This window comes from Miniopterus natalensis, chromosome 12 (genome assembly GCF_054644295.1).
Source record: "Miniopterus natalensis isolate mMinNat1 chromosome 12, mMinNat1.hap1, whole genome shotgun sequence".
Lineage (NCBI taxonomy): Eukaryota > Metazoa > Chordata > Mammalia > Chiroptera > Miniopteridae > Miniopterus > Miniopterus natalensis.
Window position 1 is genome coordinate 53,916,846 of NC_142092.1, and position 19,471 is coordinate 53,936,316.

General features: G+C 48.5%; 1 protein-coding gene across 1 annotated transcript in view; it reads right to left on the reverse strand.

The window, feature by feature from the left end:
• The window catches only part of ABCA1 (ATP binding cassette subfamily A member 1), a 108,219-nt gene that overhangs the window by 13,528 nt on the left and 75,220 nt on the right, over positions 1-19,471 (reverse strand). The window contains exons 20-37 of the mRNA XM_016224992.2: positions 19,013-19,144; positions 18,054-18,196; positions 17,633-17,770; positions 16,550-16,770; positions 15,273-15,345; positions 14,174-14,376; positions 13,062-13,110; positions 12,777-12,890; positions 11,567-11,715; positions 9,600-9,724; positions 8,314-8,412; positions 5,934-6,123; positions 4,918-5,012; positions 3,976-4,008; positions 2,964-3,069; positions 2,057-2,131; positions 1,364-1,533; positions 693-870 (exon numbers count right to left, since the gene is read on the reverse strand). Coding sequence (XP_016080478.2) covers positions 693-870; positions 1,364-1,533; positions 2,057-2,131; positions 2,964-3,069; positions 3,976-4,008; positions 4,918-5,012; positions 5,934-6,123; positions 8,314-8,412; positions 9,600-9,724; positions 11,567-11,715; positions 12,777-12,890; positions 13,062-13,110; positions 14,174-14,376; positions 15,273-15,345; positions 16,550-16,770; positions 17,633-17,770; positions 18,054-18,196; positions 19,013-19,144 — 2,293 coding nt within the window. The remainder of the gene's footprint in view (positions 1-692; positions 871-1,363; positions 1,534-2,056; positions 2,132-2,963; positions 3,070-3,975; positions 4,009-4,917; positions 5,013-5,933; positions 6,124-8,313; positions 8,413-9,599; positions 9,725-11,566; positions 11,716-12,776; positions 12,891-13,061; positions 13,111-14,173; positions 14,377-15,272; positions 15,346-16,549; positions 16,771-17,632; positions 17,771-18,053; positions 18,197-19,012; positions 19,145-19,471) is intronic.

The window sequence follows — 19,471 nt, forward strand, 5'->3', positions numbered from 1 at the left end:
AGGCCACAAAATATGTTCTCATGCAACCTCTTAGGTTCAGGAATGCGAAGACTTGGGTTCAATGAAAGTCGTCTCCACATATCTGAGGGGCAACCCAGTGGGGGAAGAATTGAATGTGCTCTGTCTGGCCTACAATGAATGGGTTTCATAGCGGGGACATATTTCAACTACACTTACAAAAACTGGAACTTCCGAATTCTCTGAAGTCCTCCATGCTGTCCTGAACAAAAGCAATCCATTGCAGCTGGCATGAACACTAATTTGCGACAGATGCCTAAGTGTCTTGGTAAAACGCGTAACGTTTTCAAATGACAGATTTCCTAGTAAGACAAAGAACGCCCTGACGCTGGAGGTTAGCACCTACCGGACAAGTTAGAGGCCTTGGAGTTTTCACTAAGTCTCCCACTCCCATGCTTCTCTAAAAACCTTTTCCACTAGGAAATTAGGTGGTGCTGGTGCTGGTGGAGGCGTTAACTGCAGTCAGTGTGGACGGGTTTCTCTCTGGCGTGGGGTCAGCTCGGTACCTAACACCATGTTTGGCGACATGAATGAATAAAGCTGCCTCTGCCTTTTCCCTTCTCATTCATCTTTAGACGAGCGAGAACGCCCTTACGAGAGAGCCAGGGGCTCTTTCACCCAGTGCACGGCCCGACGGAGGTTTCCGCAGCAGTGGAGCGGAGCGGCGTCCTTACCATATCCCAGACGAAGTTGGAGAGCCAGTAGATGACGGGCTTCACTCCGCTGATGAACTGCAGGTGCTTTGCCTTGCTGACCCGCTCCTGGATCAGGAACACGACGAAGCTGGCTGGGACGAAGGACATTGCAAAGATAACACAGATGGACACGAGGACATCCACTGATGTGGTCATCCTGGAAGAAAAGGCAGTGAGGATATGAGGGGCCACTGATGCAACTGAAGACTCAATCAGGAGGGGACACACATGCGCACGAAGGGTTGAAGCATAGCCCAGGGAAAAATAACCTGCTCTCCGTATATATGTTTTCAGGGATAAAGATGATTATTTTCAAGTAAAAAAGAACAAAACAAAGCAAAGCCACCCCAAACCTGACAATTCAAATGCAAAACTGATTCCACTGAGGTTAAAGAGAGTCCACTGTCATAATGGAACTATTAAAGGGAGCCTGAGCCTGGCCTGGTGGCATTCACTTTGTTCCACTTTATTCCTTGCCGACCAACTCCTAAACTGATCGTTTTCTGTCCAGAGCCTGGACCAACCCAGACATACCCTAATGTGCTTCCCCAGCTGTTACTCTACCCCCAGCTTCACGGTTCCTTCCCTGCTCCACGGTTACCCCCAACACCCTCTCCTGGCCCCACCTGGCCCCACAGAGCCACACTTACAGGGCCACTTCTGAGAGCTGCTGCTTGGTGAGATTCAGGGGGTGGTTGAAAGCAGTGATCCCATACTGGCTGGGGTTCGCACCCTTCTGCAGGTTGGCCCGCAGAATGGCGTTGTTGATGACATTCAGGAAGGAGCTGATGGCATGCCACCCTTTGTTATTGAACCACACCTGAAATAAAGCACACGAGGGACCAGGTGATGCCCCCAAACCCTGCTCCTGGAGGTGGGTACACACACACAACATGCCTATAAACTCCAGAAATTCCAGCCACATGCTGAGACAAAACATTACAGTCAGAGAACATGATGAAGCAATAGCAGCAACCGGGATCCACTGAGCTGAGCCCTGGCAGTGTGGCCAGGCATGGTGCCGACTACCTTCTATGTTTAATTTGTTTAATCTTCACACGGCTTTGAGAGCCATGGGGACTGACCCCATGTTAGAGATTCGGAAACTGAGGCTTAGAGAGGTTAAGTAATTTGGTCAAGGTCACAACAGTTTGCCTGGTTTGTCTGGTGGCAAAGCAAATTCTCTTAATCAGTGTATTCCATGGGTCCTCGTAAAACTCTAGTAAAAGTACTAGACTGCTCCTGTCCATGCCTATCCCAGCAATGCTACCATGAGCTGAACAGTACTGCAGGGAACATCAGGATGATTGTGTGTCGAGAAGCTACAGAACAAAGGGCTTTACCTTGACGTTGTTTTTTGTGTCCAGTCCTGTCATGAACCTTCCCAAGCTGCTGAGAAATCGGTCTGAAGAGCTGTCCTGTGAACAACAGAAACCTGCCTCAGCTGAGATGGCTCGAGAGCCACAGGACAACCTTGGGAAGGACAACCTTGGGAAGGGCACCTCGGCTACCTTGTTCGGGAAAACGAAATCTGAAGCCACTGAGAAACACATGACCAGAAATCTAAAGTGTGGACGCTGCCATGAGCCACACATCTCTAAGGAACCGCAGGGAAGCCCTGGGATTCAAAGTCCCAAGACTCTGATGTCTCTCTATAACTGGAGGGGTGAGGAGTCTTCAAAATGTTCCCCTGCGACATCCCAAGACCCATGACTACACTCAACATGCAGATGTGTCAGACTCATGGGGTCTGGGCCTCAAAAGCAGAGAAGCAGACTCTCGGAATATCCCTGCTGTCTGTGATCCTAGCATCCATATCATCTGACTGCTCAATTCTTACTTAAAAATAAGAAACTTCAGGTACAGAGAAATGAAGTGAATGTTTATTGAGTCCTATAGTCGGCTGAACACTTAAAGAAACTAATTCATATCCTGTTTAACCAGTGATTGCTTTAGAAAAGTATTTTTGATGCGAAATTTATTTACCTACTGGCTAAATTCATAAATTTAAGTTCCTATGAGAGACTTTTTAGTCTCTAGATTTGTTTCTGGTCTACACTTTCAGATACTGACTGCTCACTGAGTCGTGCCTCAGTCTTGGCTGGCATAAGACGCTAACTGCGGGTGATGACTTTGGACTCAAAAGTCTTAAACAATGAGGTGCTAGGTGATCACATGTACCTGCCACCTGCTCCCACATACCAGCAACTCCGGGCCCTTTTCTGACACGTCCTGGGATAGGTACTGTACCTTGGCCAGGTTCAAGTGTTTCTTTATTTGTCTGATGGCATCGTTAACTTCTTGACTTGGAGGAAGCGAGTGAGAATTGCTGGCGCCCAGGGAAAAGCCGCCATACCTGTAAGAACAGCCTGACATTAAACAGAGAGAGTGCAGGGCACAGTATCCCTCAGCAGCAGGCACCATTTGAGTCTACATGCTTCCTGTAGATGAACTGCCTACTCAAAGCTGGGCCGGAGTTAGACTCAGAAAGTGATGACCTGGCCTTCTCTAGTGGATTCGGGCAATCTCTTTCTTTACCCTCAGGGTTCCTGCCCAAGTAGGAAGGATCTGGGGGCCTGATTACAGGCAGACGCTCCTCCCACCCTGGTGCTCAGGTCTGAATTTGGGTCTCAAGACAAGCAGACGGGAAGTCAGGACAGGGAGTGAGGACGCTGACCAGCGAGGCTAGAGGGGGTTTATTATAAGCAGGAGGACAACTATAGTGGCCTCAGTCTGCTCTGCTCAGAGTCCTGTGGGTCCAGGCCCTCAGGAAAAAGACAAAGAGTTCAGCAGAATGCAGCGCCCGTGAGCCACGCTGTGAGGCAGCCACGTAAGGCCGCCCATCTTCCATAAGATATTAAATCAGCTTCAAGTATTCTTGCTTCTTTTCTTCCCTGGTCCCACCTGTTCCATCAAATCCCACAGGGATACATGTGTGGAAATACAGAGAAAATATTGTGTTGATGCCTCTTATTTCATCCAAGAGGACCCCAGGAATCTGGCTTAGGGGCAAAGCGTGGCTAATGTAGGTATTCCCCGCACACACTGTGCTTCCTTAAACCACACCTTATCGTAAGAAATCTCTCAGGCCTCCTCGAGGTAGTCGGGGTGCCGAATGTTCGCCACTGAGCAGGAACACTGAGGGCAACGCAACCCCGAAAGTAACAACCTCCTGGGGCCCAAGACGCCTGCATCAGAACCACCCTCCTGATCTCCGGGAGTCCAGGCAAGCAGAGGAAAGCACAGGAAGAGGCCAACTTACCGAAACTCATTCACCCAGATCTTGTTCTTTAAGCTGCAGAAGCCAAAGACAAACCAAAAATCAGTCCAAAGAAACACGAGTCCTATTCCTGATGACACAAAAGGAGTCAATATCTACCTGATGACACAACAGAGGGTCAGAAATAACCCGAGGATCAGGCTCGTGGCGTGCGGTTGTGCGTATGGGAAGGAGCCCTACTCAGCATGTCATTTTTTTCTCCCATTCTTAAAATCTTATGTACGTGAAATTCGTGCCTTGGATTAAACCAACTCAGAAACCAACTTATAGACAAAGATGTGCTCAAATCAGGAACTTTTTAAATTCAAAGTAACGCATCGATTATGGATGACTTTCTTGGAAACTCACAGTAACTGTCATTCAAGCATACCCTTGTCATCTGAACTCACAGAGAACCCCCAAGAAGCCCAACTGACCAAACCAACGGGAAGGAAACCGGATATTTCCTGAGCATCAGCTTAGTAGTCAACATTACACTGCGATGCCCCATGAAGCTACGTGGCTCTTCCAAGACTCCACGGCCAGGGCTGCCATGAATCCCATCCATAAGAGATATTTATATGTATCGTTCATTTAATCCTCACAACAAACTCCTAAGAGCAGAGCTGCTTTCACAGTTTACACAAACCGAGGCTTTAAAAGGATAAATGGTGACCCCTGATCAAACAGCTAGTAAGCGGCAGAATGAGAATTTGAGTCCAGATTTATTTTCATTCTGGAACCAGGCAGACTCAGTCTTGAAGCTGACAGATGAACATTCATCACAGTTCTCACCTCATCTACTTTGAAAGAACATCCTAAGCTTCCAAGACAACCTCAAACCAAAATAAGATGTTTCCCCTACTACTCGGTCTAGTATTTTTAGGTCTTAAATTCCTCTGATCAGTGATGATAAAGCAAGGACCAAGTTTAGTAAAGAATGACCTTTTGGCGATGATCTGCACATATGTCTTCACCAGGTAATCCGAAATGTTTCTTCCCGTCAGGTTCTGAAGGATGTCCTCGGTGTTCTGCTTTCTCTGTTATCACAGAAAAACCCAAGCACATGTGTTTTTATGGACCGGAACTAAGACAGAAAGCAAATCAAGGACTAAACTGACACATATCCCTCAAACATGTACCACAAGTGTGACCAGCCACTGCCCACGAGGCCCAGGCACTGCCAAGACAACCACCAAAGCCTGGTTCATTCTGCTCTTGGCTCTGGCCATATACTTAATCCAAACCAGGCCAAGCCGAACAATAGACTCTTAAATCTAATTTTCATAGTCACAAAAGGTTTATTGGGCACAGTATCACTGACTATGCCTGGTGAATTCTTTGTTCAGTGGTGTTATACTGATGAACAGATTAGCTATTATTTTAAAGAGAGGTAACCGAAACCCTGCAACCCAGATGCTGATAAAGCAGCAGACGGCTTTCACAAGCGAGCCTCATCCTGAAACCGTTCTCAGAAAAAATGGCTCAGAACTGCATCCCACACTCAGAATGTCAGACTTGGCAAAACCCACGAAACTATTACAGGCCAGCCTCCCCAATTCAGAGGCCCAGGGACTCAGAGTGGCCTGTCCCAGGTCACCAGCTCATCTGTGGCACAGCCTGGGATAAAGCTGGGCCTATCGCTGTCTGTCCAGTGACACCACACTCAGGGGACAGAGGCCCAAGTGTGTCTTCCATAGCTCATTGGCCCAGAGTGTTGTGTTCTGGTTTTAACTCAAACAAGTAACCCAGGCTGACTCTTCAAAATAAAGAAACCAGCTGAGCTCCCTCAGATAAAGGAACAAAGTAATTCAAGCCCCTCCCCTCAAAACTCACATGTTTTACCCCATGATAAAAACTAAGATCAAGACTGAGAGAGACACCCCCCAACATATCATCCAGTCCTTCCCCAGCCCACCCTGCACCACTGACTGCTCAGTGACACCTGGTGAGGGACTCGCCTGTGGAGGAGGCAGCCCCCCTGCCCCCAGGGGACACACGGGCAACATCTTCTTGATTGTGTCGCTGCTGCACTGGCAGGTGGGCGAGGGGTTCTCCATCGTCCAGTTCCCATTCTGGAAGAGGTCCATGATGGTCTGGGGGACGGGGGCCGTGGTCCACTCCTCCTCCCCCTCCAAGCAGGGCATGTCTCTGCAAAGGGAAGAGAGCAAGGGCGGGGTCAGTAAGAACCGCAGACATGCATCGACCTCCTCACCGTCTGATTATCTGATCCCTCCATAGACTTGTAAGCTGGGAACTCACTTCACGGATAAGAACAGTGGGATGCAAATGCTCATATACTGAACTCCAACCCACCAGCATGCGATCCCTCACCCACGTGTTCACTCAAAAATACTCACTGGGCATCAACTCTGTGCCAGACACTCTCCCGCACATTTGAGAGTCTGGCGTGAACAAGATAAAGTCCCTGCCTTCGTGGAGTTGGTGTTCCCATCAAAGAGTTAGATAACGATTAAATAATACAAAATAGACAAAAATGTCGCAAAATAAAAGAAGAGTGACTGGTAAGAAAGGAGCCGCTTGAAGAGGTGACATACTTCAGCCAGAACATAAACGATGAGAGAGAGCAAGCCAGGCAGAGATGTGTAGGGAAAGGACATAACAAGCAGAAGCGACAGAAAGAGCAGGTGCAAAGGCCCTGAGGTTTCTGCTGAAGGAACGGCAGGAAGGCAGTGTGGCTGGAATGTGATGAGCTACGAGGAACAGGAGGCTGGAGCCAGGTGACACCGGCCTGGAAAGGAGTCTCAGTCTTATGCTCAATGTGCTGATGATCTGGTAGAGAATGTCAAGATTCACTTTGTTTCAAAACAAGTAGAGAATTGAGGGCAAACAGAGGTGAGAGCAATGGGTACATTGAAGAGCTAGGTTGTTTGCCAGCCCCCAGGTGACAAAAGACAGAGCTGTCATGCCTGACAAGTCACCTGCCCTCCCAGGGCTTATTTTCCCCACCAGTAAAAGTATAGAATGACTTGTTTCAGCGCCCTCCTGAAGCTCACATCCTAAAAACTCCACACAATTGGCTGAGACAACGTTAAATGCCCCAGGGAAGTGTCCCCGTCAAACTTCCCTCTGCTCCACCACTTTCTGAAAAAACAGAAAGTATGCCGAGTAGGGCCCCCACATCGGACTGCCCCCCCACACACACACGTTCAGTGGTGTCAAGGCCCTGCCTCTCCATCTCCGCGGTGAGATCTCACTCCAGACCCGGCCCCTATGACCCGTCCCAGGCTGGCATTAGTCTGCGCCCACACTGTTCAGCTGGCACACGCTGCGTCCACCGTAACTACGTTACCGTCTCCTCTCATTCTGTCTCACATACAACGCTTTCCAGCGGAGTCTCATCGAAAGTCTTGTGACATCCAGACAGGATGTCTCTTCATTCTTCTCTACCTTAGTCACCTTGTCTTTAGGAACCAATACTGGCTGCTAGGATTTACCACTCATTAAGTACTGGCAAACGTTTAGTAAGTATCCAATTAGTACACAATCGCTACCCACTTAGAAACCTGCTCTAAAAACCCTGCACGCACAGGAATCACGCTCATGACTGGCAGGGTCTGTATCTTCCCTTTAAACCTGGAATTTGTTATCCCTTTCCCAGTTTTTCTGCACCTTCCTACGCTCTCCATAACTCCTCAGTCTGTGGTTAACCACCTCAAGTGCAAATGCTGCCTGGGCCTGGAAACTCGGACTCACCTCTACCCTCGCTGGGCCCCTCAGCTCACCGCTCTCCACCGTCTTCACTCACAGCCGCCTCTGGACATACCTGCCCCGCACACCTACTTCATCTATGGCCCTTTAACTGAACCAATTTATACACTGTCTCCTTTTTTTAAGATTTTGAAGGGGAATACAATAAAAGTATGCAACGCTAAAAGAAGAAAATATCTATTTTTATAGAAACTGTCATCTTTTCAGGCTGTTACAGTAAAGAAGCTGATAAACAAAACTGCAGGTTATATATCATGGCAGCCTATCTCTGTACTTAGGTACAGGAGTTGGGGGGAAGGAGGAAGGAAAAAGCATGTGAGAAGTATAAAGTGCTATTTAAATTAATATTAATTTCTAAAGCAGTAAACAAATGTCGTTAGTAACTTGCTTTGCTGGACATTAGAATATTCTCCTAATCTGTTACGTTTGCTCCTAGGTGGTCTTATCAGATTACTATATCAGCTTTTTAAACATAAAAAAATGGTTCAAAGGGCAAATGATGGTAGTCGCAGTGTGGCATTCAACTGATAAATGCAGTGTACTAGAGACCAAACCAGGCGGCAAGCGCAAGAAGCCAGTGCAGAGGTCCCATAGCTGAAGGGCACTCACGGGATTGGGTTTCCTTCCATACATCGGGTCCCGAAGCCGGGTTCTCTGGTGAGGGCATTCAAGAGTTCCTGGGTGCCTGTGTCCTCAGGAGCGTCATTACTGGGGGTACAGAAGAGGCAGCCAGCTCAGCAATTCATTAAAACCATAAATTTGAAGGAGGAAATGTTATTAAAAAATAAATGCTTTATTAAGTACTTCCTGTGTGCCAAGCTCTTAAAACAGAAATGAATTAAACAGAACCCACCCATGAGGAGCTGAGATTCAGCCCATATATTTGCTATCATGGTAACATACAGACTCCAAAGTGGAGCTTGTGTAAATAAGTTACATGTACAGAGGTGTATGTGTGTGCACGCACACGTATACACATACATACACATAATTATACACATTGACATACATGTTTTAACATGAAGTAAATGAATTCATTAAGGATCAGTATTTCAAAAATACTTCCACGATGACCCATTAGACATAGACAGCCAGGATATTACTCTAGGAAAGGGCAGGCGGACTTTATTGGCTGAATGTTTGTATGGACAACTGGAACTCACAAACAATAATGGGCTCAGGTTACAAGCACAAAGCAAGCCCATGCTCCATGGCCCTGGGCAATAGGGGCAGCAGCTAGGGAAGGAAAGAATAAATAGGAAGAAATGTGGGGTTGGAGAAAAAGAGGCCAATTCACATGTTTATGTGTTTTGTTTTTGTTTTATATACATAGCTTCTCTTTTACGTCACTGAAACATTTCCCAGAGTTAAAGGTCTACAAATACTACAGGACCAAAGAAAACTCCTGTGTAATGAAATGGAGAAATTCCTTTGTCTTTTTGTTTGAAGCACTGGATTGTTATAGAGTAGCTGATATTTTTGTGCAAAGCACAAACATTTGCTACTATCTACAACATAAAAGACTAGATAATAAATATATGCACTGTACTGTGCAAAAAAAACAAGAGCGTTGACAGTGTCTGGAAGCCCTGCGTTAAACCACAAAATTAGAACACAGCTATGAAAACCCAGATATAGTATAGCTCAATCGTAGATTTTTTGCAAGGGCAGATTATTTACATAAAACACTTGTGCCTGTTCCTGACAACAGCAGTAGAGAGGAAAGGCGCTCAGATGTGGCAACAGGGGTCTGACTGGCCCGTTCCCTCGGGTTGTTTACTGCCATTCTAGGCTGTGTAGGGGCTTCAGCCACAGCTGGTAAAATCCATTCTGCTGTGTGATTCTTGAGTCCATCAGCTCCCCTCTCTCCTTGAGTATGGAAGGCAAACACATACCTGACAAATGTGTACTGTTCATTGTACATCCAGGGCTGAAGTTCCAGGCTGGGGTATTTGCCAAAGGGTGGCACAATCAAGCTGAACACCAGGGCAATGCAGACGAACACAGCTGGCAGGACAATCTATAACCAGGGAGGAGAGGCGGGGAGGGAAATCACAGAAAGACAAGTGTTAGAAAGGCAGCCATGGGCCCGGCCGGGCATGGCTCAGTGGTTGAGCGTTGACCTAGGATCCAGGCGATTGGGGTTCGATTCCTGGTCAAGGCATATGCCCGGGTTGCGGGCTCAATCAATGACTCTCTCATCATTGATGTTTCTATCTCTCTCTCTCCCTCTCCTTTCCTCTCTCTGAAATCAATAAAGATATATTTAAAAAAAAGAAAAAAAAGAAAGGCAGCCATGGGACAAGTCTCCCAGACCAGCCGGCATGCAGGTGAGAAATACAAGGCCTATGGCCAAACTCCACCAAGGCCCTTTGGCAGGTTGGAAGCATGGAGCCTGAAAATCAACCTCTTCCCTCCAGGGCATTTCTGGAAGCTAGAAGCACAAGGCCAGAAGCTATGGCCACCTGGCAGAGGCTGAGTAAACAGCGCTGAGTAAACAGCGGTCACATGTCAGGGTGACTTGGAACACCAGGTCCTACCCACCTCCCCCTGAAAACCTGAGAAAGACCTCGCTGGGCCATGAGCCCTGCTCAGCGCAGAGGAAGGACTGGAAGCCAGAGGACCCGAAGTTGGTTCTGTCTCTATAAGTGTATCCATGAGAAGTCACTCCCCTCTCTGGTCTCAGTTTTCTCATTTATTATCTGCAGACTGAGACGAGCTGACTCATTCAGACCCACACTGTGATAAAGCCACTCTACAGCAACGTCTCCATTGAAGGGGAACAGCAGCTATTGTCTCCACCATGGCCTCAAAAAAAAGTGTAATTATCTAAATCCTTATTAAATCACCTCGAACTTTACACCCATACCTTCTCCGAAAACAATGACTTATACATACTTTATAAGTAAACTCTAACTCCTTCCACGTATTCCTGAGAAATTTATCCTCAAAAAAACACACAAACGCTTAAAGATTCAAATGATACCCCTGGTTCTAATGTTCCGGGGTTTCAATGTTGAAATTTTCACTGAGTAATTCCATGGAAAAGTGCTATAGAGAGAATTATCTCACTTAATGACCATTACAACCCTAAGTAGTAGTGTCATTACCACCAATCGACAAACAGGTAACTGAGGCTCAGAAACACTAAGTAACTTGCCCAAGTTTACAAGGCAGAACCAGAATTCAAATCCAGACCTGGATGCTCCAGATTCAGATTCGTTGCATTACCCCCTAGTCTGCAAGGAGGAATCTCTGCAGACTCTTCCTCTATACTTCTTGATTTTCTAGAGGAATAATTTATCCCCTCTAACCAAGGGAGTTAGCGTGCAAACGCTGACATGCTGACAACGGTGTAACAGGTCCCCTCTGTCAGCATTTTCTAACCTCTTTGGTTATCTTTTCTGTCAGTTTGCAGTTAAACATGACTTAGAGAAAAGCCAAGTTTCCAACAAGTTGATATGTGAAGTGCATCTGATTATATTATCACTCGAGTTATGAAAGATTAATTTGCCCAGTGGGTTTTTTCTAAACTTTGTACTTGCCATACTCTCCTCTATAATACACATACACACACACACAGTAATTACTAATGTGAGGTCCATTCTGAGCACTTTCTCATTTTAATTTTCATAACAACCATATGTCACAGGTACTATTATTATCCCCATTTTACAGATGAGGAGATTGAGGCACAGAGATTGCCAGCAGATGCATGAGTGGCAAGAAGCAGAATTGAAATACAGATAATCTGGCTCCAGCATCCATCTCACAGCCATGATGCTAACCTGCCTTCACGGGTCAGGAAGCCTGCAGCCCACCCATGAAGCCCAAGTCCTTGGCCTGGAACAGCACTTCTCACCTGAGCAAAGAATCCCTTCCGACTCCGTCTGGCAATCAGCAGCCTCTTCCACAAAAGGGCCACAAACTGTTGCTGTGTGAGCTTCCAGCCCTTCACCTGGTAGGAGCCTTTGCCATCCATCCCGCTGAGCAGGTCCGTTTCTCTGGATTCTGCAAGAAGCCAACACTGAAGGTCACCTCTTATCTTAAGCACTTTCATCACCACGCTCCTCCCTCCATCACCTTCAGCAACTATCTTGGAGGTTGAGTTTGAAGGTAAAAGTATCTTAGGAGCAAAGGGCCTTCATGTCTAAGAAAGTGTTAGGACTCCAGTTGTGCAACCACAGCAGGCTCTGCCTTTCAGTTCTTGTCTGATGAGAGCACAGAGTGAAGGTGCCCGAGACAGCTGAAGAGATGTGTTCACACATGACTGGGTGCTACATCCAGCCATTCAGGTGAATCAGGTCATCCTCAATTACTTACAGAACACTCTATGAAATAGGCCATGTACATAGGCTGACACTTGAGAACACACAGTGGCAATTTGACTCCCATCTATTATACTTTTGGTAAAAGGTAGACACACTCCAGTGATCTAAGTGCAGACAGTGTCTGAAGTCAGGGAGAACAGGAGAGCCACACACTCACATGAGCAGGGAGAGCCAAAAAGGTTTCCATTCCTGAAAATCCTGTAGAAATCCTCACCTTTAACAAGTGATTCCTAACTGCAGTGCTTTGACGTCTTACCAGTATTTGCTTGATTTCTTGCCTCCCTTCCTCTATACCAGTCAGACACACTCATCCAAAAGATCTAAGTCTAAGGGTACAGTTAAGTGTAAAAGCAAATTCACCTCTCTGGCTCTTGCAAAATCATCCATCCATTCGAAGAATATTTATGCAACAATTAAACGCCTAAGGTATGCAAGTAACTGGGACTCCACAGAAAAGATAATGAATGGATCCAGAGGATTGAGGGACCGTCTTCAGATATGTATCTTGAGAGAAAGGCCTCAAGGGAAGGCACTGATGAGGATGGGCTCTCTCTTTCAGGGCTGATGGCATGCACAACACTGGAAAAGGGAAAGTGGCTTTTCTCATTTTCTCACTTTCCTTTGGACCCTACAGACCATCTACCATCCTGGTTCAAGGCCAACAAAAGATAACCCCAGAGAAGAACGTTTAAGAGGGAAAGTGACTTTCAAGCTATGAACACAGATCTTGCCCAAACGGACCTGGGTCTATGTCGGAATCGTTTGGATCAACAGCATCGTCTTCAGTGAACGGACGAAGGCAGCTCTGCCTGTCCCCGAAGGCGCGTCGGTTTCGCCTTGCCGGCAGAGTGCCATCTGAAGGCAAAGAGAAGGAATGCCCACATTTTATTTACAATAAAATGAACTCTCCCTATCTGTAACAAACTTATACACTAAAAATAAGAAGGTGATAAAACAATTCAAAGGGAAAGGCCTTATACAAGCAAGCTGAGACAGCCCAACATGTGCAGCCCCTGGGAGGGTTACCTGAGGTCTCGGCATCCACTCCACTCTCTTCAGCCACTTTGAGAAATATCTGAAAAACAAGAGTAATTGAGAACATCATAACACCATGTTGTGACAGCAGCCACCACTGCCATGATGACTGCATTATCAAATAGTATGCTAGGCCCCAAAGACAAAAAGTAGAAGCTTCGTTTATCAACACCACTCTATCAGTGGCACTTGGGAGAGAAGCCGTTTTTTAACCAAAGGCCATATCTTCAGTCGTGGGACTATCAACCCAGACAATTGTTTTCACATTAAAGCTACGGTGATAGGGCATCGCAGCCGAAGAAATTTGTTCCAAACAGACAGAGAATGCGCCAAGTGGCTTCTTCTGGGTGCATGGCCCCGCCTTTCAGTGGGCCAGCACCGTGATACATTATCAAAGAGGACAATGGATTCCCCATCACTAAAAATGCTGTGGCAGGGATTCAAACACCAGAAGAGAATCTGAACTTGGCCAATGATTTCCAAACTCTGATCTACAGACCACAGCCCAGGAAGCATGCAACAAAAGCACAGACATCAAGAAATTCTGATCCAAAGACCCTGAAGCTGAGCCTTGGAATTCTGATTGTCAATAATATCCCCAGATGATCCTGCTACACAGTCAAGCTTGGGGACCATGGGGCCAGACAACCTTTATATCCCTTCCAGCCTCAAGGCCTGTGATTTGTGTCTCTAAAGAGAGCCATGAGCTCTGAAGCCCAAAACCCAATTCAAATCCTGGCTTAGCATCCCTGAGTGTCCACTTTCTCATACTGTTAGGAGGATTAAATAAAGCTATAATGATTTTTTTTAAAAAGGCACCAAGCTTAGCACTTGGCACAAATAGATTTTTCCATCAACGCTGGCCATGTCCTATGCATGGCTGTAACACAGCCACACCGGGAAGCAATCCTAATACTTCTTTCCCACTATCTCCCACTATAATCTTAAAGGGTTAACTGGGACTGACATTACCCAGGTGCCAGCAACCTAAGGACTCAGTGACCAGGTCCCTGGTGATCCTATTGCCAGTGGAAATGCAGGCTGCATGTCTGGCCTTGGACTGCTGGTCCCGTTATGTTCTCACAGTCAGTCCCTTAACTTACTTCTTCCAGGGTGGTCTCTGAGATGCCGTAGCTGGAGATGCCCAGGTCTGAGAGCCGGTCGTCAATCTCGTGGAACAGTTCCACGAAGGCCCCCTCTTTGGCAGCTTCATAGGGCAGCACATAGGTCAGCTCGTGCCCGATGTCCTCCACCAGCCGGGCCGCAGCCACGTGCTTCCGGATGAGGTTGGAGATGGCAGAGACATCTGTGGGGACCAGAGCACAAAGATGGCTCAGCCGGCTTGGAGGCCCCACGCTGAGGGCCAGCCATTCCCTGCCTTCCACCCTGCCTACGCCTCAGAAGCCCACTGACCATACACTTAAGTCATCCTACATGTTCATCTCTGGCCTGAGAGTTCCTGGGGACAAGAACCATGTCTTTGTATCACCAAAACCAGGTACAGTGTAGCTGCTCAGTGCATGGTGGGCAGGCGGATGGATGGATGGATGGATGGATGGATGGATGGATGGATGGATGGATGGATGGATGACTCTGGGGTTGAAAGCCTGGTTTCTACTGCCTACGCTCTAGGACTCTTCAATGGAAAATGTGACTAAACAGACTTTAAAAGCTTCTTCACCCTTCCCTAACCTTTAAAGGCTCCTTCTATTTAGCCCAATAGAAGGCTCATTATGAAAAGAGACGTCTTCCTGGAAAATGTCGGCTCTTAGGACTGGGCAGAGATGGCTGTGGTAAAGGCTTCTGTTCCATAAAGGCTACTGGTGACACTGGCCCCCTACACACCCTTCTTGATCTCCTAGGCTTCCACCCTCCTGAGCTCTAGTCCCTCCCCACTGGCTTGGCCCTTAGCTCCGGTGTCCAGCTAGATCCACCCCTCACCTAAGGGATCCCCTCAGCCCCAATCGTCTCAGCTCTCTGGCACACTGCCCTGTCAGCTCCCAGCCCAAGCCCAGGCTTCCCAGCAAGCGTTAGGCCAATCCGCCACCAAGCTGCACCCTTGCCCACAGCCGCCCAGCCCCAGCCCAGCAGCAAACCTTGAGTCAGCGCCACCAGCCTCTGCACCTCTCCTCCTCTGCCTCCACTCTGCCCAGCTGGGGGAAGCTCAGGCACCACCTGAATAAGAAACCCCAGAATCCTTACCGATGGTCAGCGTGTCACTTTCATGGTCGCTGCCCAGGCCAGCATCAGAACTGCTCTGAGAAACACTGTCCTCCTGATGGCAAAGAAGGAGGTGAGAATGGGTCAGGGACCAAGCGAGGCACAGCCACCACCACCTTCGCCAGGGAGGGTTTCCGAGAGGCTCTGCTGTGTGAACTAGAGCAAAAAGCCTCTCCTGAGAGGGCTCCCGAGGCCACTGTCTGACATGTGTGCCGTGGGGATGGCCGCACCTCCTGCAGGTGGGAAATGGGGAAGCGGCGCCACCAGCAGAACTGTGGCCTGCCAGTGGATGCCACGAGCAGGCACTGAGGCATGGGATTCACCTGGCTAGTTAGGGCTTCTCAAGCTTTCATGCGTGTCTCATTACCAGGCCACCTTGTTAAAATGCAGATTCTGAGAGGGTCTGAGGTGGGCCCAAGTTTCTGCATTTCTAGTAAGCTCCCAGGTGAACCCCATGCGGCTGGTCCTCAGACCACACTTGGGATAACCAGGTACTAGTGAAAAGGTAAGTAAGTGGAAGGGAGCTCAAGGTTGGGATGTAAACATGCCACTGGTTTCAACACAAATGAACCTCAGGCATGTGGTACAGAGGAAAACACACCTGGTTTTTGGGTTCTGGTCCCACCTCCATTATTTACCTGCTGAGTGAACTTGAATAAACTACCAGGTCACTACAAGCCTCACTTCCCTCATCGGGGACAGTATTACTATGTCTTCTTCCCAGGGTTACTTTCCACTTTGAGATGATGTTTTTAAAAGACGTACAAAGTAACAACAAATGCTATGAAGAATTCATTCTCATCATTATTTTCTTCTATGCCTGGAGTCTGCTACAGTGTGTCTGGCATGAAACCAGTGCTCAATAAATGTTGGCTGGCTGCTTTGCAGTTTAAAAGGTGAGGCCAACGAGACTGCAGGGTGATGAACAGGAAGAGCAGGGCATCCTGCAGCCCAGGCTCTTCACCCTCAGCAAGTCTCTTGTCTTCAACATGATCAGGTCCTCTAAAGACCTCCTCCCTCACTCATCCTATGTGCTTCCACAGGAGAAAGCAAATGGGATTTGACAGAATTCACTATGAAGGGACCAGAAGTCTCCTGAGACTTCCGCTTATATGGCCTGACGTGATTCCAAAGATACTGCGGGGCAGAGAGAGGGAGGCGTCAACGTGGTGGAGCGGGGTGGAGGCAGATGGGCCATCCACAGCCACTAAATCCTGACTCCCCGGACCCAGCACCAGCCTAGCACGGAGACAACTCACCTTCTTCAGGTATGACACAGTGCTGCTGCTGTTTCTGCAGGAACTGAGGGAGGATTCCACGTCCTTCTTGACCAGGGTCAGGTAGTAGCCTGTTCCCATCTGGTTCTTCAGAAACAGGGAGGAGCCCACGCAGCAGAGCTTCCCGTGGGAGATGATGGCGATCCTGTCGCCCAGGATGTCCGCCTCATCCATGTGGTGTGTGGAGAGAATGATGGTGCGGCCTGCCAGCACAAACGCAAGGACACCGGCAGGTGAGACCTGTCAATTGTCACTGACTGCAGTGGCTAGAACTAAAGAAGTATCAGCAGGGGCAAACGTGGGAGAAAGTCCTAGAAGCCTGAGGAGCCAGGACCCCCTCGATGGCAAAGCTGTGAGTGTAGCTACTGCATCCTCATAAAAAACAACAACACAGGAACACGTGGGAACGCCTACCTGCCAGGCAGTACGCCAGGTGGTCACCATGCGTTCTCACTACTATTATTACAGGTGAGGAAACGGAGGCGAGTTAAATGACTTTTCCTAGGCCTCGGGGCCAGCCAGAGCTGGTTCCAAAGCGTGTGCTCCTCACTGTTTCCATAAGCCGGTAACCCTATCTACCTCCTAGAGCTCTAAGCAGACTGCCAATCATGCCCTGCACCTCCCCCACCCACTCATTTATTCACCGGCTTTTTCAACAACCATAAATTTAATGCATCATGTTAAAGACATAGATAAATGAAGACACAGCCTCTGCTCTCAGGAACCTCAGTAGATAGGGGACATGGTTATAAGACATACGGAAAAGTTTTTTGCTAGAGATGGTGCTGGGGGCTGTGGGAGCCCAGAGGAGCTGCCCTGTATACCCATCTCCCTTCTTCTTTCAGGCCCCTAGGTCAGGAAGCATAAACTTTAAGCGTCTTGTAAACCAGGCCTCCCACCTCCACATGGGGCACACAGAGCTTTAAGAAAACGAGTTCCGCATTTTCCTGGAGGAGCCATTCCGTTGCTCTAGCAAGAAGAGCCATTAGCTACGGCCACACTTCTCGAGCCTGCCCTCCCTCCTCCATCCCAGCCCACAACACAGAATAAACGCACATCGTTTACCTTGTCGGTATTTCAGCAGGAGCTCCCATATTCCCCGGCGGGAGTAAGGGTCCACGCCGGCCGTGGGCTCATCCAGAATAACCACCTTGGATCCCCCAACAAAGGCCAAGGCCACGGACAGCTTTCTCTGCATTCCACCTGTAAGAGAGAGAGAGGGAGGCTGAGGACCTACAGTGAGCGAAGGCAGAAAAGGCCGGAGAACAATGGAGCCGCCCAGATCATCTGGGGACAGGCCAAGGGCATGTTTCTGACCCACCTCCAGCAGAGGACTCGGGGAGAGCTGTTTTCAGTGTGTGTGTGCGTGTGTGTGTGAGTGTGCATGTGTGTCCATGCATGTGTGCGTGTGTGTGTATGTGTGTGTGAGCATGTGTATGTGTGTAAGTGGGAGGGAGAGGGCAGGGAAGGCAGCTCTTAGCCTCACCTGACAGCTGATTCGTTTTGCTTTTCAGTTTGCTGGGTGGTAAACCGACATCCAGGGCCATCTGCTCCATGTCCGCTTTCACAAACTTCTCTGAGAGCCCTTTCAGGCGGGCATAGAACCAGATGTGCTCTTCGACAGTCAGCCTGGGGACAGAGGGGCAGCTCAGCTCTGGGCCCTGCAGGGTGCACCCAAATACACTGCCTCCTGACCCAGGACAGAGAGAATGGGTACACGGTTCCTCCCCATCCTTTTTGAACTTTATCAACTGAAAAATAATCTTCAAGGAGAATTCAAGGGAGAACATCAGTGAGAAAACACATGAGCTGCTAAGAAGCCGAAGCTGAGTTGACAGGTCACCTCCAACCTTTCCTGGCAGGTCCAGCCACTGTGCATCAGGCCACTGCAGGTCCTCGAAGGGCCTGTTCTGAAAGCCCATCCACCAATAAGCTGGCTCTGCTTGAACCTGGAGCAGCCCCCTGAACTTCAAAGGACCTCAACCCTGAGAGAAGGGAGACCCCTGTGTGGGACATGAGTGTGAGCTGCTTACTTTACATAAAAGGAAATTGGGGCCCAGAAGGATAGAGCGGTTGGCCAAGGTTACAGAGATCAGGTCTCCCTCTGCTCCACCACAAGGGCTCCCTGGGGGCCTCTTACTTGTTGGTGGGGCAACCCAGCACCAGGGAGGGCTGTGGTAGGAGAAAGGATGGGGCCATTGACCCTCCAGAATGACAGTAATGGACAGCACCATTTCCCAAGCCCCCGCCCACTTGGCTGCATTGATGTAACATCTCCCGTCCAACACTTTACCTCCTCCTTTCCCTAAAATCGAAGGACAACTAGATCTCAAAGTGTCCAGGCAAGGCCACGACCAAAGAACATAAGATGCTTAGGTCCTCCTTCGCCCACAACTCATGACACACCCAGAGAGGTTCTCCCCTCCGTGTGCTGCTGACACTTACATGTCAAACAGCACATTGTGCTGGGGGCAGACCCCCAGGTTCTGCCGGATGGTATTCATCTCAGAGCGAATGTCCTTCCCCAGGATGTAGGCGGTGCCCGAGGTGGGAGGGAACAGCCCAGTCAGGATCGACCTGAGGACAAAAATGTTCAAGTCCAGGAGTCAGCGTTAACCCTGCCTCTCCAGAAATGCTCCATTCATGGCTGCAAAGCCAGCACAGAGCATAGGCCTCAAGCCCTCCACCCCCAACTCCTTCCCAATGGACTCTGACACCCCCACAAAGCAAAGAAGTCTTTGCTTTGGTGAATAACTAGGAGGGGGCCCATGTGCTGAAAATGACAATTTCAGTATGAGCATTTGTTTTAATGGATTCCAATTTGCGATGGAAAGTACAGTTTCAGACATACATTTTATACGCCTAAGATCATGTCCATATAAAATGGATAAACAGTAACAAATT